Source organism: Acipenser ruthenus, chromosome 4 (assembly GCF_902713425.1).
Source record: "Acipenser ruthenus chromosome 4, fAciRut3.2 maternal haplotype, whole genome shotgun sequence".
Lineage (NCBI taxonomy): Eukaryota > Metazoa > Chordata > Actinopteri > Acipenseriformes > Acipenseridae > Acipenser > Acipenser ruthenus.
The window spans coordinates 107,451,453-107,466,655 of record NC_081192.1 but is presented as its reverse complement, the minus strand read 5'-3'; the positions used below and the strand labels follow the sequence as shown (position 1 = coordinate 107,466,655).

The 15,203-nt window shown below is 43.0% G+C and overlaps 1 protein-coding gene across 2 annotated transcripts in view; it reads left to right on the top strand.

Moving 5' to 3' along the window:
* The window catches only part of LOC117399302 (vasoactive intestinal polypeptide receptor-like), a 92,504-nt gene that overhangs the window by 20,648 nt on the left and 56,653 nt on the right, over positions 1 to 15,203 (top strand). For both annotated transcript variants that reach the window (XM_033998399.3, XM_033998398.3), the window contains 2 exons: positions 118 to 215; positions 1,724 to 1,856. In XM_033998399.3, the coding sequence (XP_033854290.1) occupies positions 118 to 215; positions 1,724 to 1,856 (231 nt within the window). The remainder of the gene's footprint in view (positions 1 to 117; positions 216 to 1,723; positions 1,857 to 15,203) is intronic.

Sequence of the window (15,203 nt, the reverse complement as noted above, 5' to 3'; positions counted from 1 at the left end):
TAGCTATCAGTTTTACGTTCATACGTCACGCTGTGTACCATGTTAAATATGGAGGTATTGTTGTCCTGTTAATACATTCTTTAGTATTATTTACTATGCTGTGGTTCTTTTTCCCAGACCCAGTTCTTTGGGACAGTGAAGATTGGCTACACTGTTGGACACAGCTTGTCTCTAATATCCCTGACTGTAGCCATAATCATTCTATGTGTATTCAGGTAAGGACTGTAGCCATGATCACTCTATGTGTATTCAGGTCTGTAGTCATGATCATTCTATGTGTATTCAGGTAAGGACTGTAACCATGATCATTCTGTGTGCATTCAGGTAAGGACTGTAGCCATGATCACTCTATGTGTATTCAGGTCTGTAGTCATGATCATTCTATGTGTATTCAGGTAAGGACTGTAACCATGATCATTCTGTGTGCATTCAGGTAAGGACTGTAGCCATGATCACTCTATGTGTATTCAGGTCTGTAGCCATGATCACTCTATGTGTTTTCAGGTAAGGACTGTAACCATGATCATTCTATGTGTATTCAGGTCTGTAGTCATGATCCCTCTATGTGTATTCAGGTCTGTAGTCATGATCATTCTGTGTGTATTCAGGTAAGGACTGTAGTCATGATCATTCTGTGTGTATTCAGGTAAGGACTGTAGCCATGATCACTCTATGTGTATTCAGGTCTGTAGTCATGATCACTCTATGTGTATTCAGGTCTGTAGTCATGATCACTCTATGTGTATTCAGGACTGTAGCCATGATCACTCTATGTGTATTCAGGTCTGTAGTCATGATCACTCTATGTGTATTCAGGTAAGGACTGTAGCCATGATCACTCTATGTGTATTCAGGTCTGTAGCCATGATCACTCTATGTGTATTCAGGTCTGTAGTCATGATCACTCTATGTGTATTCAGGTAAGGACTGTAGCCATGATCACTCTATGTGTATTCAGGTCTGTAGCCATGATCACTCTATGTGTATTCAGGTCTGTAGTCATGATCACTCTATGTGTATTCAGGTAAGGACTGTAACCATGATCACTCTATGTGTATTCAGGTCTGTAGCCATGATCACTCTATGTGTATTCAGGACTGTAGTCATGATCATTCTGTGTGTATTCAGGTAAGGACTGTAGCCATGATCATTCTATGTGTATTCAGGTAAGGACTGTAGCCATGATCACTCTATGTGTATTCAGGTAAGGACTGCGGAGTTGACAGCGTTGTATTTTGTAATATTCTTTACAGTGGATATTTGTTTGATCTGGTTCATTTAAAAGTGTGGATCTCTCCTGAAGGCATACAGTGCTAATTGCACCAGATGCTTAAACCCTGTTTGAAATTCTAATTAAAAAGAATAATCTTTCAGTAGTACATGAATGAGTGACTGCGTACTCGAACGCACTGAGAGCTCCACTGAGAATTGTAGCTGGGTTGTTTAAACGTGTACATTAACAATATAGTGGTATGCACTAGAGTTCAAGGTCTTCAAGCTTGTGTATGAGTTATATCGACACTGGTAATCTGTAAAGAGACCTCAGCTTTCAGCCCAGGTCCAGTCATTTGTACTGTGCTGATGCTCCCAAATACACAGAAGTTCACAGCCCTGTAACCTTTAATAACACAACAGAATGTACTGTATGTTACAAAGCAGAAGTCTTTCTAGTGCAAAACATTTCACAATGTCATTCTATGGTGCATTTCTTATTTCTTTCCAGGAAATTGCACTGCACAAGAAACTACATACACATACACCTGTTCATGTCTTTCATTCTGAGGGCCGTCGCTGTCTTTGTAAAGGATGTGGTTCTTTTTGAAAGTGGAGAATCTGATCACTGCTTTGTTGGTTCAGTAAGTGAATTTTATTAACTTTCTATTTTATTAAGAACTTTTTCAATGTTAAAAATAAAACTGCATACAGCGTACAGCAGCACAAATCCTTAATTCTAGCCTATGCTTTATCATTTCATTGTCTCAATTTATATGGCCATAATTATCACATTACTTTTATAATGAACCCATATTTAATGTTTTAATAACCCAAGTACAGTGTGTGCAACGTTATTTTTGTTCCACCACACTGTAGATAAGAGCAGGTTGATTTATGTTTTTCATTCTATATTTTGAGTTGTTGCCTGTCTGGTAGATCACTGACTTTCATACAACGCTGGTCACATTGCATTCTGGGTATATCTGCTATAGACAAGCCTACCTCATTGCAGACATACGCATCGACATATTGCATTCTGGGTATGTCTGCTATAGACAAGCTCTTTGAGGAGAGGGAGCTGTTTGCCCTCCTCATTGCAGACGTGCGCTTCAACACATTGCATTCTGGGTATGTCTGCTTGTGACAGAGATCGAATGGTACTTGGTGTTAGATCTCCCTCTCGACCTGTGAGGGGACTGTGTAACAGGAACAGAGTACCCTTAACTACATGGCACGACAATTTATTCTGTAGGGTAGGTGGAAGTTGGTCATTTAGGAAAGGGGCGCAGCTACAGTATCCAAACTCAATGACCCAGACGGTAAACGGTGTGGCATCCGAGGATTGGAGGAGCGGATGCGCTTGTTAACCTAGGGGTCATGAGCGAGGATATAAATAGTGGACTTAGCGTACGTGATGTGGTCCTTGGTAAGTGGTTAGTGTTGAAAACCTACAAGGAGTCTGTGTGCTGTATCATGAACCGTGAGTTTTGTCTTGTGTTTTTTAGTGTTTTGTTAACTGTCGTCTGTTTTTAATAGACTACCAGTTGCACGATCCGGAGCTGTAGCGAAAGCCAGCATAAACCCGGACATCACTTTCACCCCTGCATTTCACAGAGAACTGTATTACACCACTTGCACGTATTCACTATCACTAAGAACTGTGTTTGTGTTTTGTGTTTAGTGTTGGTGTGTAAAACTGGACTTTTGGTTACGGGTCAAACCCGGGAATTACAAATACAGAGTGATACACGCCGCTGTATCACTCCATCATTATTATTTAAGAACATAAGAAAGTTTACAAACGAGAGGAGGCCATTCAGCCCATCTTGCTCGTTTGGTTGTTAGTAGCTTATTGATCCCAGAATCTCATCAAGCAGCTTCTTGAAGGATCCCAGGGTGTCAGCTTCAACAACATTACTGGGGAGTTGGTTCCAGACCCTCACAATTCTCTGTGTAAAAAAGTGCCTCCTATTTTCTGTTCTGAATGCCCCTTTATCTAATCTCCATTTATGACCCCTGGTCCTTTTTTCTTTTTTCAAGTCACAGAAGTCCCCTGGGTTGACATTGTCTATACCTTTTAGGATTTTGAATGTTTGAATCAGATTGCCGCGTAGTCTTCTTTGTTCAAGACTGAATAGATTCAATTCTTTTAGCCTGTCTGCATACGACATGCCTTTTAAACCCGGGATAATTCTGGTTGCTCTTCTTTGCACTCTTTCTAGAGCAGCAATATCCTTTTTGTAACGAGGTGACCAGAACTGAACACAATATTCTAGGTGAGGTCTTACTAATGCATTGTAGAGTTTTAACATTACTTCCCTTGATTTAAATTCAACACTTCTCACAATATATCCAAGCATCTTGTTAGCCTTTTTTATAGCTTCCCCACATTGTCTAGATGAAGACATTTCTGAGTCAACATAAACTCCTAGGTCTTTTTCATAGTTCCCTTCTTCAATTTCACTATCTCCCATATGATATTTATAATGAACATTTTTATTGCCCATATGCAATACTTTTCTCTATTAATTTTCATTTGCCATGTGTCTGCCCAATTTTGAATGCTGTCTAGATCATTTTGAATGACCTTTGCTGCTTCAACAGTGTCTGCCACTCCTCCTATTTTTGTGTCGTCTGCAAATTTAACGAGTTTGCTTACTATATCAGAGTCTAAATCATTAATGTAGATTAGGAATAGCAGAGGACCTAATACTGATCCCTGTGGTACACCACTGGTTACCTCACTCAGGTGTTTTACAGGTGTTTGCCATGAGGCTCTGGACATTGTTAATTAAATCAATAAACACCCTTGCACCTGGAAATCATTGTCTGTCTGTTTAGTATCCGCTCTGCACTGCACTCACCTGTATTCACTCACCACTTGCTGTAGGCAAGCTCTTTGAGGAGAGGAGCTGCCCTCCTCATCACTGTCCTCCCTCTTTGAGACTGGCTGTGCTAATTGAGCTGAATTTATCAGGCATGCTTTATTTCCAAGGATACTCTATATTGTTAATGAATTTCATTTCATAACTGTTTTAATACCATATTGTCTGCTGCTATTCCAGCAAAACATGTCCTTTATCCACCACTCCGTGTCTTGGAAAGCTCAGTTCGAGCGCACCTTTTATATTACACACAATGTATTGTTTCTTTTAGGTTGGGGGTTTTGTGGGTTTTTTCAATTACATCTGGCCCTGTAGCTTACAAACCCTGAAAGATTAATGAGTCAATTATGGGCTTAGTTTTGATTTTATTATAGTTTGCTTCTTTGTGGCAAGCAATGTTTAATGACTGCTTCTGCCAGTGTGCAGTGTGCCACTGTAATTGCTTTGTGCCCCGTCACAACATTCATCTACAGTCAGAAGAAGAAAACAAAAAGGCTTGTAAAGTACCAGTCTTATCTGAGACTGTTTAACTCAGTTACTTTCAGATGTTACGAGCTTCACACAACATAGAGGATTTTTAAGTAAGCAGTTCAACTTAAACACAGTTGTAAGTTGTCAGTCATCATGTTGGACTCCATTGATTTATAATGTGGTTCAGCTGAGTGGGTTTTACTTTGATTCTAAGGAGGGTGATTCACAGTAGTGGAAAGTTTGTATTAATTTCCAGCTGATTCTGAAAGACAATGGCATTGAACAGCTGTGGTTTTAAAGCCTACACTAAACTTGGCAAACAAACATTATGTTTCGTGACTAATTTAAATAGAAAAATGAAAATATGAATATTTTTAAAAGATTTGTATCATTTGAGTTTTTTAAGGCCATGTGGCAATGTGCTCTGCCCCTGTGTGCATTTCTGTGTTGTATGTTGCGTGCGTGTGTTAGTGTTGGTGTATAGAGATTGGTACACGGGATATAAACGGGTCTGTGTTTCACGTGTGATTTAAATTGTATATTTGTATTTAGGCACGGGATTGCACATCACTGCACGTGCATTTAAAGTATAGTATGTGAGCACGGGGTTGCACAGAATTAATTCACGTGCTGGGATTCAAGTGAATAATTAATTGGAGGTGAGGTGAGGTGAGAACGGGATTGGAGACGGAGGTAATTGTAATAATAATTGTGAAAAGTAGAAGCCCACCGTGTTTGTCTGTGTAGTCCATTTTTGTTTATCTGTTTATTTGGGCTACCAGTGCTGTGCCCTGTGTTTTGTTTGTACAACCTTTTTATTTTCTGTTCTGTTTATTAAATGCTGAGCGAAACCATTCACTCAGCTTCACCAAACCACACTTCTCTGTCGTTTTATTTCCTGCTTCTGGTCTGACGCCACCCACTCCGGCCGTCTTTGTGACAGGCCATGAAGCACCAGACAAACTTTTCTAGGAAATGTTAAAGCAACATTTAAGAAATATTTCCAAGTTTCTGAAATGGAAATTCATGTGAGGTTTATTTTTTCATGTGAGGTTGATTTTTACACATGAAAATGTGTAAAAAAACAATGAAATACTGTAACTAGTTTCTTGAAAGGTTCCCAGAAAATGTTGCCTGGAGGTATGTAGCCATTACAATACACTTCAAGCTGTATAATGCAAACCAATCTAAATCCTTTTCAGTAACAGTGGCTTGAAACCTGTTTCCAGGATACCAAAATACCTAGTTTTTACTGTATCAAACTCCAAGCCTCCCCTGGTGTAGCATGTAGTGGCCTGAAACCTAGTCTCCTGAAACCAAATTCCAAGCCACAAAGTGGCTTCGTGTTCCGTCAGCTTCAGATAGCGCTCTATTGGCAACAGTTACTAGCCAGGAAATCTACAATACGAATGTGGTAATAAGTTCAGCAGGTATTGTAACCAGAAACAGCCAAGGCAGAAGTGTTTTCAGGACAATAGTGCTTTTTAATCACATGGATCTGAGTCCAAGAGTAGTTACACCTAGATGCAAACCAATGGATTCGATCTAGAGCCAATGCAGTGGATTCGATCTAGAGTCAATGCAGTGGATTCGATCTAGAGTCAATGCAGTGGATTCGATCTAGAGCCAATGCAGTGGATTCGATCTAGAGCCAATGCAGTGGATTCGATCTAGAGCCAATGCAGTGGATTCGATCTAGAGTCAATGCAGTGGATTCCATAATTTCGGAGCTGTACAAGAAAAAGTCCTGCCTCCCGTGTTGCTTTTGTTGACCCTAGGAATAACCAGCAGCCCTGCATCCTGATGTTTTAGATATTCTCAATAAAGCCCGTTCCACCTTGTGTTCTTTTGATCCTTGGCTGATTAATATTGTCCGTCGTTGTGCGGATACGCTTGCTCCTGGGATTTGTAATATTGTCCGTCGTTGTGCGGATACGCTTGCTCCTGTGATTTGTAATATTGTCAGTCGTTGTGCGGATACGCTTGCTCCTGTGATTTGTAATATTGTCCGTCGTTGTGCAGATACGCTTGCTCCTGTGATTTGTAATATTGTCCGTCGTTGTGCGGATACGCTTGCTCCTGTGATTTGTAATATTGTCCGTCGTTGTGCGGATACGCTTGCTCCTGTGATTTGTAATATTGTCCGTCGTTGTGCGGATACGCTTGCTCCTGTGATTTGTAATATTGTCCGTCGTTGTGCAGATACGCTTGCTCCTGTGATTTGTAATATTGTCCGTCGTTGTGCAGATACGCTTGCTCCTGTGATTTGTAATATTGTCCGTCGTTGTGCGGATACGCTTGCTCCTGTGATTTGTAATATTGTCCGTCGTTGTGCGGACACGCTTGCTCCTGGGATTTGTAATATTGTCCGTCGTTGTGCGGATACGCTTGCTCCTGTGATTTGTAATATTGTCCGTCGTTGTGCGGATACGCTTGCTCCTGTGATTTGTAATATTGTCCGTCGTTGTGCGGACACGCTTGCTCCTGGGATTTGTAATATTGTCCGTCGTTGTGCGGATACGCTTGCTCCTGTGATTTGTAATATTGTGAATCTCTCTCTAAAAACTGGAACAGTTCCATCTAGTTTAAAGTTGGCAATTGTAAAGCCAGTACTTAAAATCTGCATTGGATCCTGATGTCTTGTCTAATTATCGTCCCATTTCTAATTTACCTTTCCTTGCAAAAGTCTTGGAAAAGGTTGTTGTTGCTCAGTTGTCTGCATATCTCTCTGCTAAATCTCTTTGAAAAATGTTAATCTGGCTTTCGGAAATAACATAGTAATAATATAGTAATAATAATAACCTTTATTTATAGAGCGCCTTTCATACACGGTTGTTCAAAGCGCTTTACAGACAGTTAAAACAGAGCAGTATATTTTACAATAATACAATAAAAATTACACAAAAAAAGGGCACAACTAGCAGACCTCAATACCCGTCGAGGCTCATAGGGAGTCAACATCTCTGTCAAATAATCTGGAGCCATCCCATTTAGAGCTTTATATGTTAACATTAAAATCTTAAAATCAATCTTGTATTTTACTGGGAGCCAGTGCAGAGATGCCAGCACAGGAGTAATGTGTCTTTTTTGTTTTAGTTAAACTCTAGCAGCTGCATTCTCCACAAGCTGCGACCGAGACATAGCGTGGCTAGGGAGTCCGGCAAAGAGGGAATTACAATAATCTAGAAGAAATAAAAGCATGGACTCATTTTTCAACATCAGTAAACGAGATAAAAGATCTGATTGTAACAATATTTCTAAGGTGGTAAAAAGATAATTTTTTAATGTGTGTCTCAAAACTTAGTTCAGAATCCAATTTGACTCCTAGCAACTTCTTTTTGTTTCTGAGAACCAGAACCAACTACTAAGACCTCAGTATTGTCAGAATTTAACTGTAAGAAATCTTGGGTATCCAAATTTTGATTTTAGAAATGCAGTCCAATAGTACAGGTATATTGGAAGTGTCACCAGGTTTCACAGAGATGTACAATTGTGTGTCATCAGCATAGCAGTGGAAGCTAACATCATGTTTATGAATAACCTTACCTAGGGGGAGGGAGGGAGGGAGAGAGAGAGAGAAGACTTTTTGACTTTTAAGATCCTTTATTAAACTTTCCAATTAAAATCCATTAAAAATCAATAAAGGTAAAACATAACAAAAATAAGACATCAATATTAAAAATCTTAAAATACATCATGTTCTCCTTAAAAATAGATTTTAAATAAAAAAGGATCATAAAAAATCAATTGAAAAAAAAACAGTGTTTTCTTTCTGTTAAAAAACAGATTAAACCAAAAATAATAAAAACACTGTAAAACAGTAAAAATAAAATTAAAAACTAGTACAAAAACTGGAGCTCCCCCTCCTCACTCAAAGCACACAAGGCGTCTCCCACACACCACCTCTCCTGGAAGCTCTCCAGATTACTGACCAGTTTAAAATACTCAAACTCTACTCTGATCTGGCTGACCACAAGCACCCTAAACTGACCCACCACACTGGTCAATCCAGAACCAGAGAGCTGGTTTTTCCTTGTCTTTAAAATAGCCAATTTTGCCTGTCCAAATAAAAAATTAATTAGAACACACCTGTTTTTCATTTTAAAACTGTACATAACCCCCAAAATAAAAAGCTCCTTACTAAAAACAACCCCTAGAACGTTCAGGATTCCCTGCAGTAAATTAAAAAGTGGCCACAGCCTCTCGCACTCACTATAAGCATGATAAATGGTTTCCTCTGCTGAGCAGAAAGCACACTGCTCACTAATACTGGGGTCCACTCTGTGGAGAAACCTGCCCGTGGACACAATGCCATGGAGAATCCTCCACTGCAGGTCCCCAACTCTCTTAGTGAGGGGCGGCTTGTACAGCACCCTCCACACCGGCCTGCGCCCCTCCTCTACAGATAAGTGAACTCTCCACTTGGAATCTACCAGACCCCTTAGCCTATTGTACTCCATGGCTTTAACACACAATTTATATATAATTTTACTATTCATTGCATGAAAAACAATTTCCTCTACACTGCGCAAAGTGAGCAATGTCCCTCCATTCTCTCCACCCCCCTCTCCTACTGCTGGTGACACAATCACCCCAGGGAATAAGGAACACTGTCTCTGCTCTGTGCCTCTGGACAGCTCCTCCCTCAGGACCTCCCTGAGCCGTGGGGAGAGGCAGCCCCTCAGCTCAACCATCAGTCTCTCTGCGAGCCTCTCTGAGTGCCAGCCCAGCTGTGCAGCTAGCTGGGAAGCAGTTAACCAGCAGGAGAGCTCAAGATTGAACAGATGGATCATCCTGGTTATACCTACTTTTAAAAACCTGGCACAAAGCGTCATCGACTGGAGGAACTTAACTGGAAAAAGTGGATTAAAAAATAGGGGATCATCAAACAGGGCCTGCCCAGTCAGGGACTCTTCATCCCTTTCCACCCTCACCAGCTGCCAGGCACTTCAAATATTCTGGTAAAAACTAGGAAGTCCTGCTTTACAAAAACTGGTGTTCTCAATTAAAAACAGGTGTTTTCCTAACCCCAGCCCCCCGACTCTATTTAGGAGGAAACAAGCTAGCCTCTTCCAATGAGCCTCCTCCTCAGTGTACAGGAGTCTCTGTACCGCCTGCAGCCTGAAGGCTGCCACCCTGCTGGCAATGCTGACCAGCCCCTGCCCCCCTTCATCACTGGGGAGGTACAGAACTGCCGGCCTCACACTGTATCTCCCGTTCCAAAAGAACTCCAGCAGCACTTTCTGGATCTCCTCCACCAGGCCTCGGGGTGGGTCCAGGCACATTAGCCTGTGCCACATGCTAGAGACCACCAGATTATTAATGACCAGCACCCGACCCTTGAAGGACAGTTGGGCCAGCAGTCCCTTCCACCTCTGCAGCCGCCCCCTCACCCTGTCCAACAGACCCTCCCAGTTCTTTCTCATATAATTCTGCGTTCCGAGGTACACCCCCAGCACTTTAATGCCTGTTCTGTTCCATTCCAGCCCTTCAGGCAGGACAAGAGGGGTGCCCTCATCCCAGCTGCCAGACAGGAAAGTGTCGCATTTTGCCCAGTTTACTCTGGCAGACGATGCTTTCTGGAACTCATTTAAAGTTTGCTGCAGTGCTTGAACATCAGCATCCCCACTCACAAAAACAGTCACATCATCTGCGTAGGCAGACACTTTCACTGTGGCAGGGGAGGGTGTGGAGGGCAAGGAGGGCACTGTACATCCAGCCAACCTGCCCCTCAGCTGGTGCATCAGGGGCTCTATAACCAACGAATACAGCATACCAGACAGGGCACAGCCTTGTCTTATACCCCTGCACACTGGGAAAGGTTGACTCAGCCCATTGTTAATCTTTAAAATACTAAAAATGTTGGAATATAAAAGCTGAATATAAGAGATAAAAACAGGGCCGAATCCGAAAGTAAACCCAACAGACTAAAACAAGTAATAAAAGAATAAAACACAGCCATTATTAAACATGAAATTTTGAACCATTGTTCAGATCCTTCTTAATTTTCTTAACAATTTTTTTTAATCTGTACTGTTTGGGCTGATCAGATTCTTCTATTGTTGCTTTCCTTGTAATAACATGAGCGGAGTGGAGAAATAATCTTAGATCAGGGAAAAAATGCTCTATTTCTACCCCTCTTTTCCCTTTTGTTTCTTTCATAAAATTATTTACCTGCTCCAGCGTATATAGTTTTTTCTTGCTGGCGGGTTGGCTATCGGGGATGTCTGAGATAAGCGAGGAGTCTAAGAGCTCCTCTCCCATCTCATCCGCGCTGTCCTCCTGCTCGCCCCCGAGTGTCAACTCCTCCGCTGCTCCCTCCAGTTCCTTAGCACCGGCCTCTGCCGCCTCCTCCCTTTCTCCAGCCACAACTGTTACAGGCAGCTGAGATTCAGCCAGCGGAGAGTCTTGCACCACACCCGGCTCGCCCTCCGCTGTGTTCTCTTCCCCCGCGTTATGAGAGACTGGCGCCCCGGCTGGAGCTTGCAGTCTCTCTGTCAGCGCAGGCTCAGAGCTCTGCACCTGCTGCACTCTACCATCTGGCAGCTCTGCAGCTTTATGTTTAAATCTTTTCTTCTTAACTACTTCCTTGAATGGTTCTTCACCATTCTCAGCAGTTGCTGTATTTTGCTCCGAACCCGTCACTGACAGGCTCTGGCTCACCCTCTTTGTACGAGGCCTTGGCGTTGGTGGATCTGCACCGGTCTCCTTCCGCGATTGAGTTGCCTCCTCCTCGGTCTCCACGGGCTCTGGCTGTGATGCAGGAGCCGACTCTTCCTCCCGCTCACCCCCAACAGCCCCTACTTCCTCCCCGCCAGCATTGCCCTGCTCCTGTCCTGTCTCGGCTCTAGCCTCCCTGCTCGGGCAGGTTTTCCTCTGGTGTCCCTGCTCGCCGCAGAAAAAACATCTCATCGTTTCAGAACTAACAAACACCACACAATTAGTCCCTTCTACATTAAAATTCCAGGCTACATTAATAACTTGATTGGGATTGTGGCAATGTGCCCCGCCCCTGTGTGCAATTGTGTGTTATGTGTTGCGTGTTGCGTGTGTAAATGTTGGTGTATAGATTGGTACACGGGATATAAACGGGTCTGTGTTTCACGTGTATTTAAAAAGTGTAGATTTGTATTTAGGCACGGGATTGCACATCACGCACGTGCATTTAAAATATAATATGCGAGCACGGGGTTGCACAGAATTAATTCACGTGCTGGGATTCAAGTGAATAATTAATTAGTAATTGAATCCCAGCACAACAGTATATATAGAGACACATTTTCACTCACTGGTTGTTGGTGTTCGGTGAGTGGAGAACGGGATTGGAGACGGAGGTGAAGTAAAATAATAATAATAGTAAAAGTAATAGTTAACGTGTTTTCACTCACCGTGTTTGTTCGTCTGTCTGTCCTGCACCGTCTGTTTAGCGTTTAGTCGTTTTGTATGTCTATTTATTTTGGCGTGTAGTGCCGTGTCCTGTTTTGTTTTGTGTTAAAACCTTTTATTTGTTAATAAACGCTGAGTGCAGCCATTGCACTCAGCTCATCACAACCACTGTCTGTGTCTGTGTATTCCTGTCTGGTCTGACGCCACCCACTCTGGCCGTCTTTGTGACAGGATCATTTAATAAAACAAACGCCTGTCTTCTAAACGACATTACGTGCTTAACACTGTTATTTTTGCAGCCCAGAGGGATATCTTTAATTGGGAACACAAGTTTACCAAACCGAGACAGATTTTGGAGTCACCAGGGGAGAGACCTGAACAAATTCACCTTTCACTGTGAACCCTTCCTCTACCAGCCTGTTTACAAGCATCATCTCCGCTAAAAATATCACCAGCGCTTTGTTCATTCTTGACGCTGACCTAATATTTTCAAAACCTACCACCTCTCCTACTGCCAGCAGGCACTCCTCCACCGACACCCCGGGGTCAGGCAGGCACCGTACCCCGTGTCGGCGAGTGAGAGCCCCCGACCCTCCGGAATTAGAGAGAGAGAGAGAGAGAGAGAGAGAGAGTGAGTTTTGACTTTTTGAGATCCTTTATTAAATCCATTCAATAACAATAATAAGGTAAAACACGATTAAGATACTTTCTGGCTCCGGGGAACAGCCGAAACCTCCCCAGCGCATCAGCATAAAATCCTAAAAAACAACATCATGTTCTTCTTTTAAAAACAGATTTTAACCAAATAAAAGGATCATAAAATATAAATAAAACACTAAAAAGCCAATATTAAAAAAACTAAACAGTGTTTTCCTGTAAAAACAGATTGATAGTAAAGTAATAAAAACACTGTAAAAACAATAAAACAAAAATAAATTAAAACTAGAAGTTAAACAGCAGCTCTCCCTCCTCACTCAATGAACACAAGGCGTCTCCCACACACCACCTCTCCTGAAAGCCCTCCAAGTTACTGACCATTTTAAAATAATTAAAATCCACCATTATCCGGCTGATTGCTAAAATACGAAACAATCGGACAAAGTCTGTTAGTCCTGCCTCTAAAATCTTATTTTTCCTGGATTTTAAAATGGCCAATTTTGCCTGCCCTAAAATAAAGTTAATTAAAACACTCCTATTCCTTGATTTAAAACTATAGGGGAACCCAAAAATAAAAATCTCCTTGCTAAAAATCACCCCAAAAGCTTGCAGGAGCCCCTGCAAGAGATGAAAGAATGACCCCAGCCTGACACAATCACTGAAGGTGTGGAACACTGTCTCCTCCTCCCCACAGAAACAGCACTCCGCACTGATGCTGGGGTCCACTGTGGAGGAACCGTCCCGTAGACACGGCGCAGTGCAGGATCCTCCGCTGCTGGTCCCCTACTCTTTTAGTTAAGGGCAGTTTGTACACCCTCCACACTGGCTCTCTTTCTTCTGCTACCTGTAAATGGCTTCTCCACTTTGTGTCTACAAGCCCTTTTAGCTGCTTGGACTGGACTGTTTTTACATGCAGCTCATGTAGCTTTTCCCCCTCTGCAGTGTGGAGCTATATTTTTTACTCTCTCCACTTTCCCTATTCTCACTCCCTCTTCCTCACCTAAACCTGGGGATAAAAAAACTATAGGGAAAAAGGGGTCCCCTCCCTGATCTGACTCCCCAGCTAGCCCCTCCCCCAAAGCCTCCTTGAGTTTCGGGGGGAGTGTTCTTCAGCTCATTAATTATTCTCTCAGCCAGCCTCTCCGAGCGCCAGCCCAGCCGTCCGGCCAGCTGAGCCGCTGAGATCCAACAGGGGTGGCCTGACAGGATCAGGTGGGCCAGTCGGGTTATACCGACCTTAACAAAACTGGCACACAGCACCCACGACTGAAAAAACTGAATAGGAAAGAAAGGATTAAAGAAGAGGGGCTCCTCTAGTGACCCCTCCTCCCTCTCCACTCTTACTGTCTGCCACATTTTAAAAACATTAACATAAAAAGAGGGGAGACCTGTCTTATCTAACCTGGAAAAATCAATTAAGAACAGGCTCCGATCTAACCCCATTCCTCCTACTCTTCTCAGAAAATAAAAGGTTATCTCTCTCCAGTGAGCACCTTCCTCAGCATACAGGAGCCTTTTCACTGCCTGCAGTCTGAAGGCTGCCACCCTGCTGGCAATGCTGACCAGGCCTTGCCCCCCTTCATCAGTGGGGAGGTACAGGACTGCCGGCCTCAGCCAGTGTCTCCTGCTCCAGAAGAAATCCAGCAATATCCTCTGAATCTCCTCTACCATTCCCCGTGGGGGGTCCAGACACGTCAGCTTGTCCCATAACATTGAGGCCACCAAATTATTGATGACCAGGACCCTCCCCTTGAATGACAGCTGAGCCAGCAGCCCCTGCCAGCTGTGCAGCCGCCCCCTCCCCTTATCCACCAGGCCCTCCCAGTTCTTCTGCATGAACAGCTCTGTCCCAAAGAACACCCCAGCACCTTAATCCCAGTCCTGTCCCATTGCAGGGCCTGAGGCAGTGTGGGGGGCCCCCTCTCCTGCCAACCGCCTGACAGGAAGGTGTTGCATTTTGCCCAGTTTATCCGTGCTGAGGATGCCCTCTGAAACACTGCCAAGCTCTCCTTCAGGACCTGGACGTCCCCATCACTGCACACAAACACGTTCACATCATCAGCGTAAGCTGATACTTTCTCAGAGACAGGGACGGGTGAGGCAGGCACTGCCCAGCCAGACAACCTGCCCCTCAGAAGATGCAACACTGGCTCTATAGTCAATGAATACAGCATGCCAGCAGAGAGCAGCCCTGTCTAATGCCCCTGCTCACTGAGAGAGGTTTGCTCAACCCATTATTAATCTTTAAAACACTAAAAACATTAGTGTATAAAAGCTTGATGTAGGAAATAAAAACAGGGCCAAATCCAAAGGCTCTCAGGCCTTTCACAAGGTAGGTGTGGTCGACCCTATCGAAAGCCTTCTCTTGATCAAGGGAGACCAATCCCACATTAAAATGACATGTTTCACTCAAAGTTAAAAAAATCTCTAATTAAAAACAGGTTATCAAAAATAGATCTTCCTGGGATACAATAACTTTGATCTTTATGTATTAAAGACTTTTTAAGTCTATTGCGAGACATCTAGAAATTATTTTCGAATCTGCACATAAAAGCGAAACAGGTCTCCAGTTCTTCAAAAGGCAGAGGT